The sequence below is a fragment of the Hibiscus syriacus genome, unplaced genomic scaffold (genome assembly GCF_006381635.1).
Source record: "Hibiscus syriacus cultivar Baekdansim isolate YM2019G1 unplaced genomic scaffold, ASM638163v2 tig00110053_pilon, whole genome shotgun sequence".
NCBI lineage: Eukaryota > Viridiplantae > Streptophyta > Magnoliopsida > Malvales > Malvaceae > Hibiscus > Hibiscus syriacus.
In genome coordinates this window covers 135,003-148,693 of record NW_024062577.1, presented here as the reverse complement: position 1 = coordinate 148,693, position 13,691 = coordinate 135,003, and the positions used below count along the sequence as shown (strand labels likewise).

The following is a 13,691-nucleotide window of genomic DNA, read 5'->3' as shown; positions in this document are numbered from 1 at the left end:
GATATAACACAAAGGTGGTGTTTGTTTTCATTGTGCAAGCTCTTCAAACCACTTATGTCTGCGTCACGCAGACCACGCGCAGACATTAGGCTTCGCAGACTGTTTGTTTTTTAGAAGACAGAAGCTCTTCAAACGTCTGCGCAATCTCTTCTTGGTGCAGACTTGGTTTTATATCTTCAAATGTCTTCAAACCTCTTCAAGAACATTTATTAAAATAAAAATATTTAATAAGGTTATTTATTTTAAAATAATTATAAAATAATTATTTTAAAATAAATTATTATAAGGATTGATTTATTTTAAAATAATTTATTAAATAATTTATTATAATTGATTTTTTAAAATATGGATTGATTTATTTAAATAATTTATTAGTATAAATTGATTTATTTTAAAATATGGATTAATTTATTATTTAATATTGATTTATTTTAAATAATTTATTAGTATAGATTGATTTACTTTAAAATATGGATTGATTTATTTTAAATAATTTATTAGTATAGATTGATTTATTTTAAAATATGGATTGATTTATTTTAAATAATTTATTAGTATGAGTTGATTTATTTTAAATAATTTATTTGTATGGATTGATTGATTTATTTTAAAATATGGATTGATTTATTATTGTAGTTGTATGGATTGATTTATTTTAAATAATTTATTAGTATGGATTGATTTATTTTAAATAATTTATTGTATGGATTGATTTATTTTAAAATATGGATTGATTTATTGTAGTTGTATGTGTTGATTTATTTTAAATGACTTATTAGTATGGATTGATTTATTTTAAAATATGGATTGATTTATTTTAAATAATTTATTAGTATGGATTGATTTATTTTTAAAATATGGATTGATTTATTTTAAATAATTTATTAGTATAGATTGATTTATTTTAAATAATTTATTTGTATGGATTGATTTATTTTAAAATATGGATTGATTTATTATTGTAGTTGTATGTGTTGATTTATTTTAAATAATTTATTAGTATGGATTGATTTATTTTAAAATATGGATTGATTTATTTTAAATAATTTATTTGTATGGATTGATTTATTTTAAAATATGGATTGATTTATTATTGTAGTTGTATGTGTTGATTTATTTTAAATGACTTATTAGTATGGATTGATTTATTTTAAAATATGGATTGATTTATTTTAAATAATTTATTAGTATGGATTGATTTATTTTTAAAATATGGATTGATTTATTTTAAATAATTTATTAGTATAGATTGATTTATTTTAAATAATTTATTTGTATGGATTGATTTATTTTAAAATATGGATTGATTTATTATTGTAGTTGTATGTGTTGATTTATTTTAAATAATTTATTAGTATGGATTGATTTATTTTAAAATATGGATTGATTTATTTTAAATAATTTATTATTGTAGTTGTATGAATTATTTAAATTTCAGTATTGTAAAACTAAAATTATTTAAATCTTAGTATTGCAAAACTCTTTTAAGTTTAAAAAATCAGTGTATTTATATTTCAATTCATTTTAGCAGTCTGCAGACGTTAAAAAACAAACAGTCTTCTTCTTGCAGACTGCAGACTTTTGGTCCACCTCTTCTGCTGCAGATGCCTGCATATGTGGTCCGCAGACTGCAGACCTTTTACCTCTGCAAAAACGAACACCACCTAGACGGTGACATAATTATCCGCAAGTGGAACAAAAGAAACTTTGATAAATGAGTTTAAGATATTATTCTACATTTTTTATTTTATTTTATTGATAACTTTCTAAAACTAAATTTATGTAAAAATTTATTGGATAAAATATATTAGTAGTCACTAATCTATAGTTTCTTTTCATTTTGCTTACACAATTAATTTTTTATAAATTATCATTAATATTATTTTTTGTCATCGATCGTTAAAAAAATTAACGATAATATTAATATTTTTTAATAAAATTTTATATTGTTTTGTTTCTCTTCATTAGCAACAAACATGTTTTTAATATTTTTACTTGATCATGACAATAGTGACATATAAGATTACTTAAATTTCCTTTGATTTTATTTGGCTAATATGAGAGTTAAGGGTGAGTAAAACTCGACTCGACTGAAAAATTTGATTTTTTTTAAAAATTTTAAGTTATTTGAGTCAACTCAAATTATTAATTTGATTCTCGAGTCGAGTTGAAATTTAGTCTCATATTTTATTATTCCTTCAATTTCTTCTTCATTTTAAGTATATTTTTACTAAATTTAAATCACATGCTCGTAAACCGTCCTACAATACATATGTACTTCAATTCCTCTTTTTGATAACAAATTTTTTAATTTTCAATTTTGTCCTCAAATTTCATAATTTCCTTATTTCTTCAACTCATCCTTTATTTTAAGTATTTGTTTTATCAAAATTGAACTACATGCTCATATACCACAATAGAATACATATGTAACTTCAATTCTTACTTTTTTTTTACTAAAAACATACTATCTTGTTTTATTTAGTCCCTTAACTTTACATTTTACTCAACTTGGTTTTTTTAATACAATTGTTTGCAAATTCTTTCTTCCCATCAATTCATTGACTCCTTTATACTCTCGTCAATATTTTACCCTCAAAACAATTATTTGACATATACTATTATGAAATATTTTATAATTTTAGATTATATTTGATATATTAAATAATATTATAATGTGAAATATTTTATATGGTTAGAGAAAGTCAAAAAATTGAAACAAATCATTGTCATAATATTATAAATAATTATAATAACATTAGTACAGAAGCTCAAATAACTTGACTCGAATTTCTTAAACTCGACTTGAAAAATTTCAATGAATTCGAGTTGTAAAATACAACTCGAATAACTCAAATTTTTTTACTCGACTCATCTCAACTCAATCGAATACTTCTAATGAGAATGACATGTGACACTACCGTATTCAAAAAAATAAAGTTAAAGAAAACTGTGTTGATTAAGAGAGTTGGTAAGAGGATTTGAAACCCTATTTTTAAAATTTTATTTGTGTAATACGAGGTACTATGTGTTGCTATCATATTAGTAAAGTAAAATTAAAGAAAATTTAGGTGGTGTTATATGTCAATATCAAATTAGTCAAATAAAAATATTTAAAAATTGACATGTATGCAGTTGATTATGGGAGATAAAAAGATATTTTTTTCGAAAAATAATTCGTAATTAAAATAAATGAAATAAAGATTAATAATTATTAGTATAATTTATCTATATTATTTAACTGACAGTATAGAATATAATTTTACTTAAATCTATTTAATATAAATAATAAACAAATATTTTAAAATAAAGCAAAAGCTAGATATCTCTCTACATGAGGAGGAAAAGATGAGGAAATTACTGTGGAAGGGAAAGAGGGAATCATGCAAGCAAGCTTAAGGATCAGTCAAAGAATAAATCATAAATAAAATATTCATCTAATTATTGCTCACACCGCCCTCTTCCCTTTCCCTCTCCCTCAAGGCGGAGACGACCCACCCTCTGATTGACAACCCCAATGCCCCACCGGCCACCGTCCTACCTGGACTCCACTCAAGGCTTCATCATATTGTAACTCGACATGTTCAACGATGAGTGTCACGTTATAATATTCAGCCTTATCAAAGAAAATTAAATAACTTTGATATATATAAAAGAATTATTAAAAAAATCATCTATTAGAATTAAATATATGATCTAAATTTATTAGAATTATTTAAAAGATAAAACTTAAAGAAACTAAAGGGAAAAAGGAATCTGACACTTGCATAATTTTGATATATAAAACTTTTTCTCCAATGATTATTAAAAGAAATTAAAATATTTTTTTCTGTCAACTGTATGTATATATCTCCTAACCAAATTTTTTTTTGTAAGATTTTATTAAATTTTTTAACATTTTCTGTTAAAATTAAATTTATTTTCGGTTGATTAAACGATCTACAACTAACTTTAAGTATTTATTGTCAAATGATTAAGAGTCTCTATAATATATATTACCACTGATAATCATCCTATTTTAATAAAAAAAATATAAAGCTAAAAATGTTGTAATCAGTTGTAACAAAAAAAATTACTAAGTGTGTAACTCTTTCGAGTAAATTAGATACTAATATTTTAGGTTAAAATAAAAAATACTACACTCTCCACAACAAATATTGTAAATTGTATAACTATTCATGTTGTAATCTAAAAAGTTACTATTAAGAAACTCATGTAACATTTTTTTGTTATAATAGAAATTATTAGTGATTGTGTAACTTTTTAAAATAGACATTGTAACATTTTAAGTTAAAAATCATCGCATTATAACATTTTCGATTGTAACCGAAATTGTTTCCAATTGTATATGTAACATCCCAAATTTTGGATTAATAGTTCTGGGTTTTCCTGAGAGTCGTGTGGACCCCTTGAATTTGATAATTTAAGTCGTCGGGATTAATTAGGTTAGAATCGGGACCAATTAACCATAAAAGAAAAACTTATGAATAGTAAGAAGTTGATGAGTGATCAAATGTGCAATTTCACCTTTTTCCAAAGTTGAGAGTTTTTATATCTCATTTCCATCTTCTTCTCTTCATTTCATCATTCTCATTTCATTCTCCCATTTCCCCTCTCAAAGTGCCTAGCTTAAAGATAAGATCTTAAGAACCTTCTATACTTCTTTTGAGCTTCAATTTCATTCATAATCTCTCCAACATTATCTCTGTAATGATTCAAAGCTTTGGGTTCCTTGCTTGCAAGAACAATGAGGGTTTATCATCCAAATCTTGGTGAAGGGTGATTGCTAACTAAAGATACATTTCAGATTCCTTGACCAATGTAGAGTACTATTTCTAATTCTTTCGGGTGTTAAGGCATTCATAAACATGATGATTTGCTAATATTTGAGTATTTGAGCATTTTAGGGTTCATGCTTGATTTCATGATTAATGACATTTTAGATGCAAAACATTATTTTATGATACTTAAGAGCCTAAATAACTTTTTAAAACATTAACTCATGATCAATACCCAAACTAAGACTTTTAAGATTTTTGAGTGTTTTTGAGCATAAATAAGATATTTCTATGTCGAGTATGATAATGGATGAACAATATTGATATTGGATGATTTGAGACAAATTTAGGGATTTTTAGCAAGAGTATCCATACTTCTGGGGAAAGTATCGATACTTCTGACAAAAGTATCGATACACAGGGTAACAATATTGATACTAGGCCAAATTTTCAACATCAGAAGCCATTTTGGTATCGATACTCATAGGGTATCGATACTTGACACTAGGGTATCGATACTACAAGTAGAGTATCGATACTACTCAGTTTGAATGATTAGTTTTGACCTCCTTGAGGGACGTAAATGGCCTAATGGGCTTATAAACACAATAGGAACGAGTTACAACCGAAGTAATCATACCAAGCATAATACTTTTAACTTTCTTTAATCGAACACAATTGAGAAATCATGAATGAATGATCATTCTGGAAGATATGCTAGTGAGGGACGATAAACGATGTATTAGGATAGTGGAAGACGAGTACTATGTGGATACTAATGGTCAAATATGGTAATTTGTCTTACCGGTTCAAAAGAAAACCGATGAAAGTGCGATGAAACGACTAGAATTCGATAATGAATCATTCCCGAATCGAGCGTTTGAGCTAGTTTATATATCAAGGGTGTTGCAAATTATAAATTGCCTTGAGGTATAAAAAACTAAATAAAATTAATCTCTTGCATAATGTTCTAGGATAGAGAACTGACGAGGTGGTAGTGAGTGAGGAAACGATCTCACCTATTGGTGTCATAATTGATAATAATGATAAGACAATCACTTGATAATAATGTTACATATGTGATAACTATAATAACCTTATGAGGTAAAATTTCATAAGACTAGACTTTGTGTGACGCTCGGAAAACAGTAAGGACACATGAGTTAATTTCGTAGTATTACATCGTCTTGTATGTATAGATGAAGATTCTGATGCTAAGTGACTCGGGTCTTATCTAGGTTATCTTTGGTAGGATAGAGGGGTGTGAGTCTTGAGATGCTAAGTGGCCCTTCGACTACACCATGATGCCTACCATTGTTTATGTGATTGTACCTAGCGTCTTTGTGATATCGGGTACTATCATTTTGTGTTACATGGTGATGCATTATAAGATGACACTGAGATTAGAGATCTAGTGTATGTTTACTCATGACGAGTCTCTTAGTTAACACTAAAGGAAGTATGAGATTTACAATAAAGAGGTAGAGTTGTTATACCTTATGTAAATAGCACTTAACTAGGATCATGCTTATACCTATTGCTTATTGTCATGTCTTCTAGCATGTTTAAGTTTATAAGATTTTTATGCTGCTCTATATTAGCGATTATATAATTGGGCTTTGTAAGCTTAGCGTTCGGATGTTTTTCGTTCGCATGATAGTATATTGAGTTGTTCGATGAGCACTGTCACATCAGGATTTCTAGCATTCCTCACAGATATTGTATGGTTACTTGTAGTAGACATGTATATTCATAGAACCCTTACTTATGTATTATGATTTGTAAACTTTGAGTTGTATTAATTTTTTAAACTCTGTCATGGAGCTTCGATTTATAAAAAATGGATTTTATTACTATTATTAATGTCTTTTCAAAAGTATATGATGTTTTAAACGAAGAAAAAAATGGTTAGTTACTTCGGTGGTTCAGTGTGACATTTAAATTCTTCGGACTTCGAGTTGGATCAGATTAGGATGTTACTGTATAACCTTTTAAAATAGGAAGGATAATATTTAAAGTTAAAATCTGTTGAATAGTAAAACTAACTATATAAAATTTTAGGGAAAATATATAAAATAGTCCTCAAACTTTTAAGGCACTTGTATTTTAGTCACCTAACTTTTGAAACTTGTAATACGGTCATTGAACTTTTAGTTCGTTTTTAATAAGGTCTATGTCGTTACCTCCCTCTAGTTTTTGTTAACGTTGCACTGAACTCTCATTAACCCTATTCTTCTTATTTTTCTTAACATTTCACAAAATGCATATATTTAAAATTATGGATTTATTGCCAAACTCTTTAGTTGATGCAGGTTTTGTAATTCGGCTTCATTCTGCCTTAAACATGTTAGTTCACTGCAACCTTCAATCTGTAGAACTTTGAGTTTCATTAAGACCTTCGATAGCTCATTGATTATGCAGGTAAAGTATGATATTCCCTTGAGTTTCAAGTTGGTGATACTTTGACCAACTATACTCCTAAGAATCATGTTGCTATTGTCCTCCATGTTTAATTCGCCTAATAATGTGAAGCTTACAGGTAGATTTGTTAACCGTTGGTAGTTTTGAACTTTTAGTTTACCAGAGAACTAAAGGTTCTTGGTAACGTTCCAACTAATCTAGGACAGTTGTGCAGTATAAACTCGCGAAGATGAGGGAAAAATTCGATGTCGCCAACAAATGAAATCCGTTCTTTCCACTCTGACATGTTCTCAAACCTCAAGATCTACAAAGATAAAAAATTGTTGCTGAAAATTCAGAGCCCAACTTTGTCATTGCATGCATGCCTCTTACGTTTAAGATTCTGAGTGACGGTAGATGCCCGAGTGATGGCAATGATTTGCAATTTATACACTCCAAGAGGTATAACCACTCTATTTTAGCAAAAGAAGGATTCCCTACCCAAGATGAGTACTTTGCAGCTCCGTAATATGAAATCGACAACCGTTTGAGACCTTTCGGGGGTTGTAGTGACTCCAATATCTTCATTTGATTGTGTCTCGTTTTACAATCGTTGCTCCATTTGAGGACTAACTCTATCGGGGCCATTTTTGCCTTAGGTTACTAATCCTTGAATATTTAATGGAAGATGAACTTGAAGAGATAAATCCTTTAACCCTTAATGATGATCTTAGAGTTTTCCCGATAATGAATTTGGGTAATATCCGAAGATTTCATCGTCGTCGATGATGTTGTTTGTTAAATGCATAGTTTTCCAGTTCAGTGAAAATATATAACATAATCCAGTAAAAAGAAGAAGAAGAAGAATATAATGAAGAATGAGGAGGAGAAGAAGAAGAAAAAATAAGGGGTTAATTGCAGTTAAGTGTTTCTTCAATAAAAATTAACGGGAGGTAATGACGGAGACCTTATTGAAAATGAACTAAAAAAATCAATGATTGTATTACAAGCTTCAAAAGTTGAGTTACCAAAATGCAAGTGTCCTAAAATTTCAATGACTATTTGTAGATGAACGATACAATTGATTATCTTCCCTTAATTTTGTTCATTTTCTGTCATCGATTTTAAATTATATTTGTTCCTTATAGTATTGAATTATTATTGTTTTAATGATTAAATCATTCATGGACGTTATCGCAGTGAGCATAGCACATGAAAAATGGTTATTTTTTTAATTTGACTCTTGAAATTTTAATAAAATATATTTTAACCCTAAACTCATTTTTGCCTTTTCATTTCAATAACATAATACTAAAAGACCTGTTTTTTCGATTATCTCTCATGCATCAAGATCATTGGATGGATGAATACTTTATTAATTTCTTCCAATGATGATAGTTGACTCCATTAAAGTATGGAGGTTTGTCGGTTGGTAGGGAGTCTTCCATGTGGAACGAGCCGGAGGTGGAAGCCATCTTCTCGGTTGTGTCGGGGAATTGATAGAGCTTCTTCGAGGATCGTCTCAAGGTGGTTAAACCTTCTTAACGAGTTAGGCTCTGATACCAATTGTTAGGATTTCGGAAGCTCGAAACGACAACCAGAACGATTTGCAAAGAGGGGTCGAAACGGTTTTGTGTTTAGGAAGTAAGGAGATTGAAAGATAGAGAATTGCACAGCGATTATAGTGGTTCGACTTTCTCAAACAAAGTCTACGTCATACCTTAGCTCCTCACCAAGGATTTTCCAACAAATTCATAATTTGTTCTCTTTTGAGGATAAAGAGTAACCTTACAAACTCCTAGTTTTTCGGGCTAAACTAGAACCTTTCCTAGCTTTTACACGGGATAAGCTAGACCTTTCCCTTTACAAAAGGATAAAATAAGTAAACAAGAAAACCTCTCTAAGATAGGTGTTTACAAGATTGAGCTCACAAGAACAAAATATATACAAGAGAAAGATGAAATAAGAATGAAAAATTCTTCTCTTGTGTCTGATTGCTTGGATAGTTGTTCTCTTACTTCTTCAAGTGTCCTCAGCTTGTATTATAGCTTGGAATGAGTTGAAGTCATATATAGCCGTTGGGGATGTTTTGGAGCCGTTTGGGGATGATTTTTATATTAAAAAAGGTTGCCCAGAATAGAGGGAATCGGTACCCCTTCATAGGGAATCGATACCCCTTTATAATATTCAAAATATTATGACCGTTGGGCTGTTGAACAGGGGGGGAATCGGTACCCCTGATATTCTGTTTTTCTCGGAGGCAAAAAACCTGCAGGGGGTATCTGTACCCCTGGGGGTATCTGTACCCGGGTATCTGTACCCCTACGGGGGAGAATCTATACCCCTGGGCAATCTTGAAACCCCTTAAAATATTTTTGGCTCAAATCCGAATTTTAATTGATTTTGAATTATTTTTGAAACCTTTTAAAAACTTTGAATAAATTCAATTAAGTCCAAAAACATTTTGTAAATTCAATTCAAGTCCAAAAAACCATTTTGCCTTAAATTGTTATATCGAAACATAGTTCAACACTTTTGTTTCACTTTAGTTACTCAACTTTTAAAAATTATATTTTAATTATTTATATCATCAATTTATTGTAAAATAGTTATCAGAATGTTAAGTATAGACTGTGATAATGATATGATATATTATCAAGAATGAATTAATTTTGAATTTCATCCCTAAACTTTAACTGAATCATGAATTTAGTATTTTATATGTTTGTTAACTATAAGACTTAATATAAAATAAGCGTCCAAATTATATTCAAAATTAATTTTTAGTGTTTAGATAATTTTTTATTAAAAAAATTGTCTAATATTTTATTCATTACACTTTTAAGTACACGCTGTTAAAAATATCATTAAGTGACACGTGTCACATTTTTTTAATATTTTAAAAAATAAAAAATATTAACATGACACTTGTCACTTAACAATTTTTTTAACAATAGACACTTAAAGTGTATAGAGAAATATTCGACACCTATTTTTAACGAAATATTTTAAGCTACCAAAAGTTAATTTTAAATATAGTTTGCACACTTATTTTTTTTTGCATTAAGCGTGACTATAATACAAATAAGTTAAATAATTTTAAATGTAAATTTTGTATGAATTTTAAAAAAGTTTCAAATATCAATAAAAATTCCATTTCGATACAAATTAAAATTAAAATTAAAATATATAACCTTTAGCTTTCCCCTTATTCCCTCTACCTTTCCCATTAGAACATAGAACAGGGGTTGTGTTGGGTTCTTTACGATCCGTTAACATTTGTTTGTCGTTTTTTCCCATCGTTTTAAGCGTAGTGTGTGTGCTTCCATATTCTTTGGCAGAAGGATCATGTGAAAAACAAGCTCCACATCATGAAAATGAAATGTAGCTACAACCCTAAAAGACTGGTCATGTGCTCCAGGCTAAAATTGCATTAAGAAAGCTTAAATTAAATAAAAACATAAATATCTAAGACTTGAAAGGACATTAATTAAGGCCCAGATACAATAATTTGAATTCAGCGTAATTCGATGAATTATGTATCCAACTTTAAATTCATCCAAAATTAACGAATAGAATACACGCCGATTAAGCAAAACCCATTATGGCATTGAACAGGTGGGAAATGAATGGTAACTTAAAGACCAAGTCTCCAAAGTGAATGCCATCCCTCTTTCCGTCCATTTACATTCTTAGGGCTCAAGAATTCACAAAAGGAATGCGAACTAGTCAAGCAAATTTACCTGTACTTTAACACACGTGTGAAAAGATAATTAACCTTAAACAAATTTAATTCTAACCTAAAACAATTTACTATATTTTTTATAATTATTAATATCCTATTCATTATTCAGTAAATACAGATTATTATGCCCGTGTCCCTCACCCTCTTTTCTATGCGTCTGGGATCCTTACCTCCACCTTTTTTTTCCACTCTACAAATACAATTCTCCGTTGCTCTTTCTTTTCTGCTCATTTGTTGACAGTTACAACTTGTTTTAGCAACTCACTGAGTTACTTTTCCTTTGGGGCCCTATCTCTGCATAGCCGTGCCGAGATCACAGAGCCAGCAATGCTTATATTAATATTAATCTTCACCGTGTGCGGAGCTTTTTATTAAATGCTCTTCCCTCCCTTTCTTTTCTAAAATTTCTCTGTTCCTTTTCTTGTTATCTTTGTTATGGCCGAGTTTTAGACGACGGTGAGTTTTGGCTTCCGCCCCAGTTTTTAACCGACGATGACTTTTTCGTCGACGGAGATAAGGCTACGAATAACACCAAGAATCCTAAGGAAGGTGAATCTTTGTTTCCCTACGAGTTCCCTGGCGGGTTTGGGTCTTTCGGGTTTTCTTTGGATCCAAGTTCTCCTGGGGAGTTCGTTCTAGGTTCTACGGAAACGGAGAGTGAGAAGACTACCTTTCTGGGTATCTCGTCAAATAGCTCACTCCACTCTCGAGGACGATTCCCACCGAACCAACGCCTCTGAAAATCCCAAGGTTTGTTAAATTGCCTAGCATGAATCATGTTTGAGTGATTTTATTATATTAAGGAGTGTTCCTTACAATGGTTTCTATATTTTTTCTTTGGTTTTTAGGGATTTTTTCTTTCTAGTTCACCGCAATCGACCCTATGTGCGTTACCGAGTGGTTGTGGCTGCAAGGAAGGGTCTATACGTGGAAGCCCAAACTCAATCTCGGGTTTCTTCTCCTCCGGCAACTTGGGACCTGCTTATGCAGCGGCCGGGGAAGTAGAAAGGTTGCGAATGAACGAAGAAACTTATGGAGGATTCAACAACAGAGTCCTTTTTGGTCCACTGCTAGAAAACACTATTTGAACCTTAATGCCTCTGGCTTTTACCCTCAACAGTCGCTTTCTCACATAAGCTGCGGACCACTCATGTAAGAACCTTAAAACAGAGCACTCTGATTATTTCTCTCTGCTGGGTATTGATTTATGGTTGCAGTTCCAACAGCTGAAAGAACAGCAGCTAATGAAACAGCAAAACGCGTTGGCCTGGGTTGAAGAAGAAGCAGCAGAACCATGTGGTCAAAACAGAGTAGACTATGGTAATGGAACTTTGGGTTTGTCCCCTCTGCATGGCCACCTCTGCAACCGCAACAACAGCCACCAAACGGGTCGGGTATGGGCTGTTTTCTTGGCCATCCAAATGGGAAAAAATCAGTGTGCTGGAACGGGTGTTTTCCTACCTCGGCGTGTTGGAAACTCGTCTGAACCCCGCAAGAAGCCAGGTTTGTAACCATCAGCTTAAGAAACGTTTGAATAAATTTTATCTAATTTTCATTGATTCGATCTTTTCTGTTGTGGAAGCTTTCCCTGCTGTTTTGGTTCCTGCTCGAGTGGCTCAGGCATTGAATTTGAATCTCAATGAGGTCGGAGCCCAAACCCAACCTCACCATCCTTGGCTTCGGAATGGTGGGAATCGTTTCGGAAATCAAAGGCTGAGAAATCAGGCCACAACAAGAAATCAGTCGAGAAATCCGGTTACCCAGGAGTGGACTTACTGATGACTCATTGCATGCAGGTTGTTTACTAATTGATCTGTCGGTTGGGTAGAAATTTTAAGGTTAGAAAAAGGATAAAGGGGAACAAATTTGATAGTTTGCTATAGAAAAGTAGTACTACAGTGGTGTATAGGTTTTAAGAGCAGGATGGAAATAAAGATGGTTTTTGGTTAGGGTTTAGGTCCAAAAATAAAGGATTTGTAGTTTCTGCAATGGATAGCACAGCCAAAGCTTTTGTTCGTTTGGTTGAAGGCTACTAGGGAAGAACAGTAAGTTATGGGTTTGTAATTCCTGGTATTTGAGTCGATCAGAGTTGTGGATTTTGCTGGAAAATGTTAATGGAATGGAAGTGTAAAGGCTCATATTTTTAATGAAAGTTATATTTAAACAACATTAGAACGTCGTGTTTGGAAGTCAGATTTGTATATTATAATTAATTATAATTAGAAGGATCTTCGCTTTCCCAAGATCGGCTGTTATGGTTTTCAAGATATAACCAGACTGCTTCAAATTATAATTAATGAACTAAAAAGAAATGAAAGTGGACCAAGCGTATCGGTGCTTTTACACGTGTCGAACATTAGGTTATCTCGTCTCTTTTGTGAGATTAGATGTTTTCTGTATGTATTTTTTTACTAACTCTCCACATACATCAGAGTCTCCCTTGGAACTCGTCTAAAATATGTAATGGTTAAAAAGAAGGAAAAGGGCATTCGTTGCGATCAATGCATTGCCAGCAAGAACCAGCTGCTGGTATAGACCCATGTCTCGAGTCATGTGCTCAACCCACATGGTGCCCCCTACTACTTTATTTTGCGTACGGGTTTTTCACGCACCCTACTCCCGCGTATTTTTTTAGAGGTCGGTTGTAATGCCTGCTTTTGCATTAGTGCTATGTTTACAATACCATGTGGTGTGTGTCTTATTCGACTTTATCAACATTTCTCTAAGCATTAAATCCCAACCTTTTTGTTAATATTTTCACCTGTAAC

The 13,691-nt window shown here is 31.2% G+C and overlaps 1 protein-coding gene across 2 annotated transcripts; it reads left to right on the top strand.

The window, feature by feature from the left end:
- Positions 1–11,274: 11,274 nt before the first annotated feature.
- LOC120214094 lies at positions 11,275–13,088 on the top strand. Of its 2 annotated transcripts, none has more exons than XM_039212077.1 (4): positions 11,275–11,673; positions 11,772–12,075; positions 12,150–12,426; positions 12,506–13,088. In XM_039212077.1, the coding sequence occupies exons 3-4, from the start codon at positions 12,168–12,170 to the stop codon at positions 12,700–12,702; spliced, it is 456 nt and encodes a 151-aa protein (XP_039068008.1). In that variant the 5' UTR covers positions 11,275–11,673; positions 11,772–12,075; positions 12,150–12,167; the 3' UTR covers positions 12,703–13,088. The 2 variants fall into 2 exon arrangements, with proteins under 2 accessions (XP_039068008.1, XP_039068007.1); XM_039212076.1 differs by having other exon boundaries at positions 12,141–12,426; positions 12,506–13,087.
- The last annotated feature ends 603 nt before the right edge of the window (positions 13,089–13,691 follow it).

Excerpts from the sequence above, each read along its gene's own strand:
- LOC120214094 (XM_039212077.1), top strand. The coding sequence starts at position 12,168 with ATGAAACAGCAAAACGCGTTGGCCTGGGTTGAAGAAGAAGCAGCAGAA. Across the intron at positions 12,427-12,505 it reads TGAACCCCGCAAGAAGCCAG|CTTTCCCTGCTGTTTTGGTT; the intron begins GTTTGTAACCAT and ends CTGTTGTGGAAG.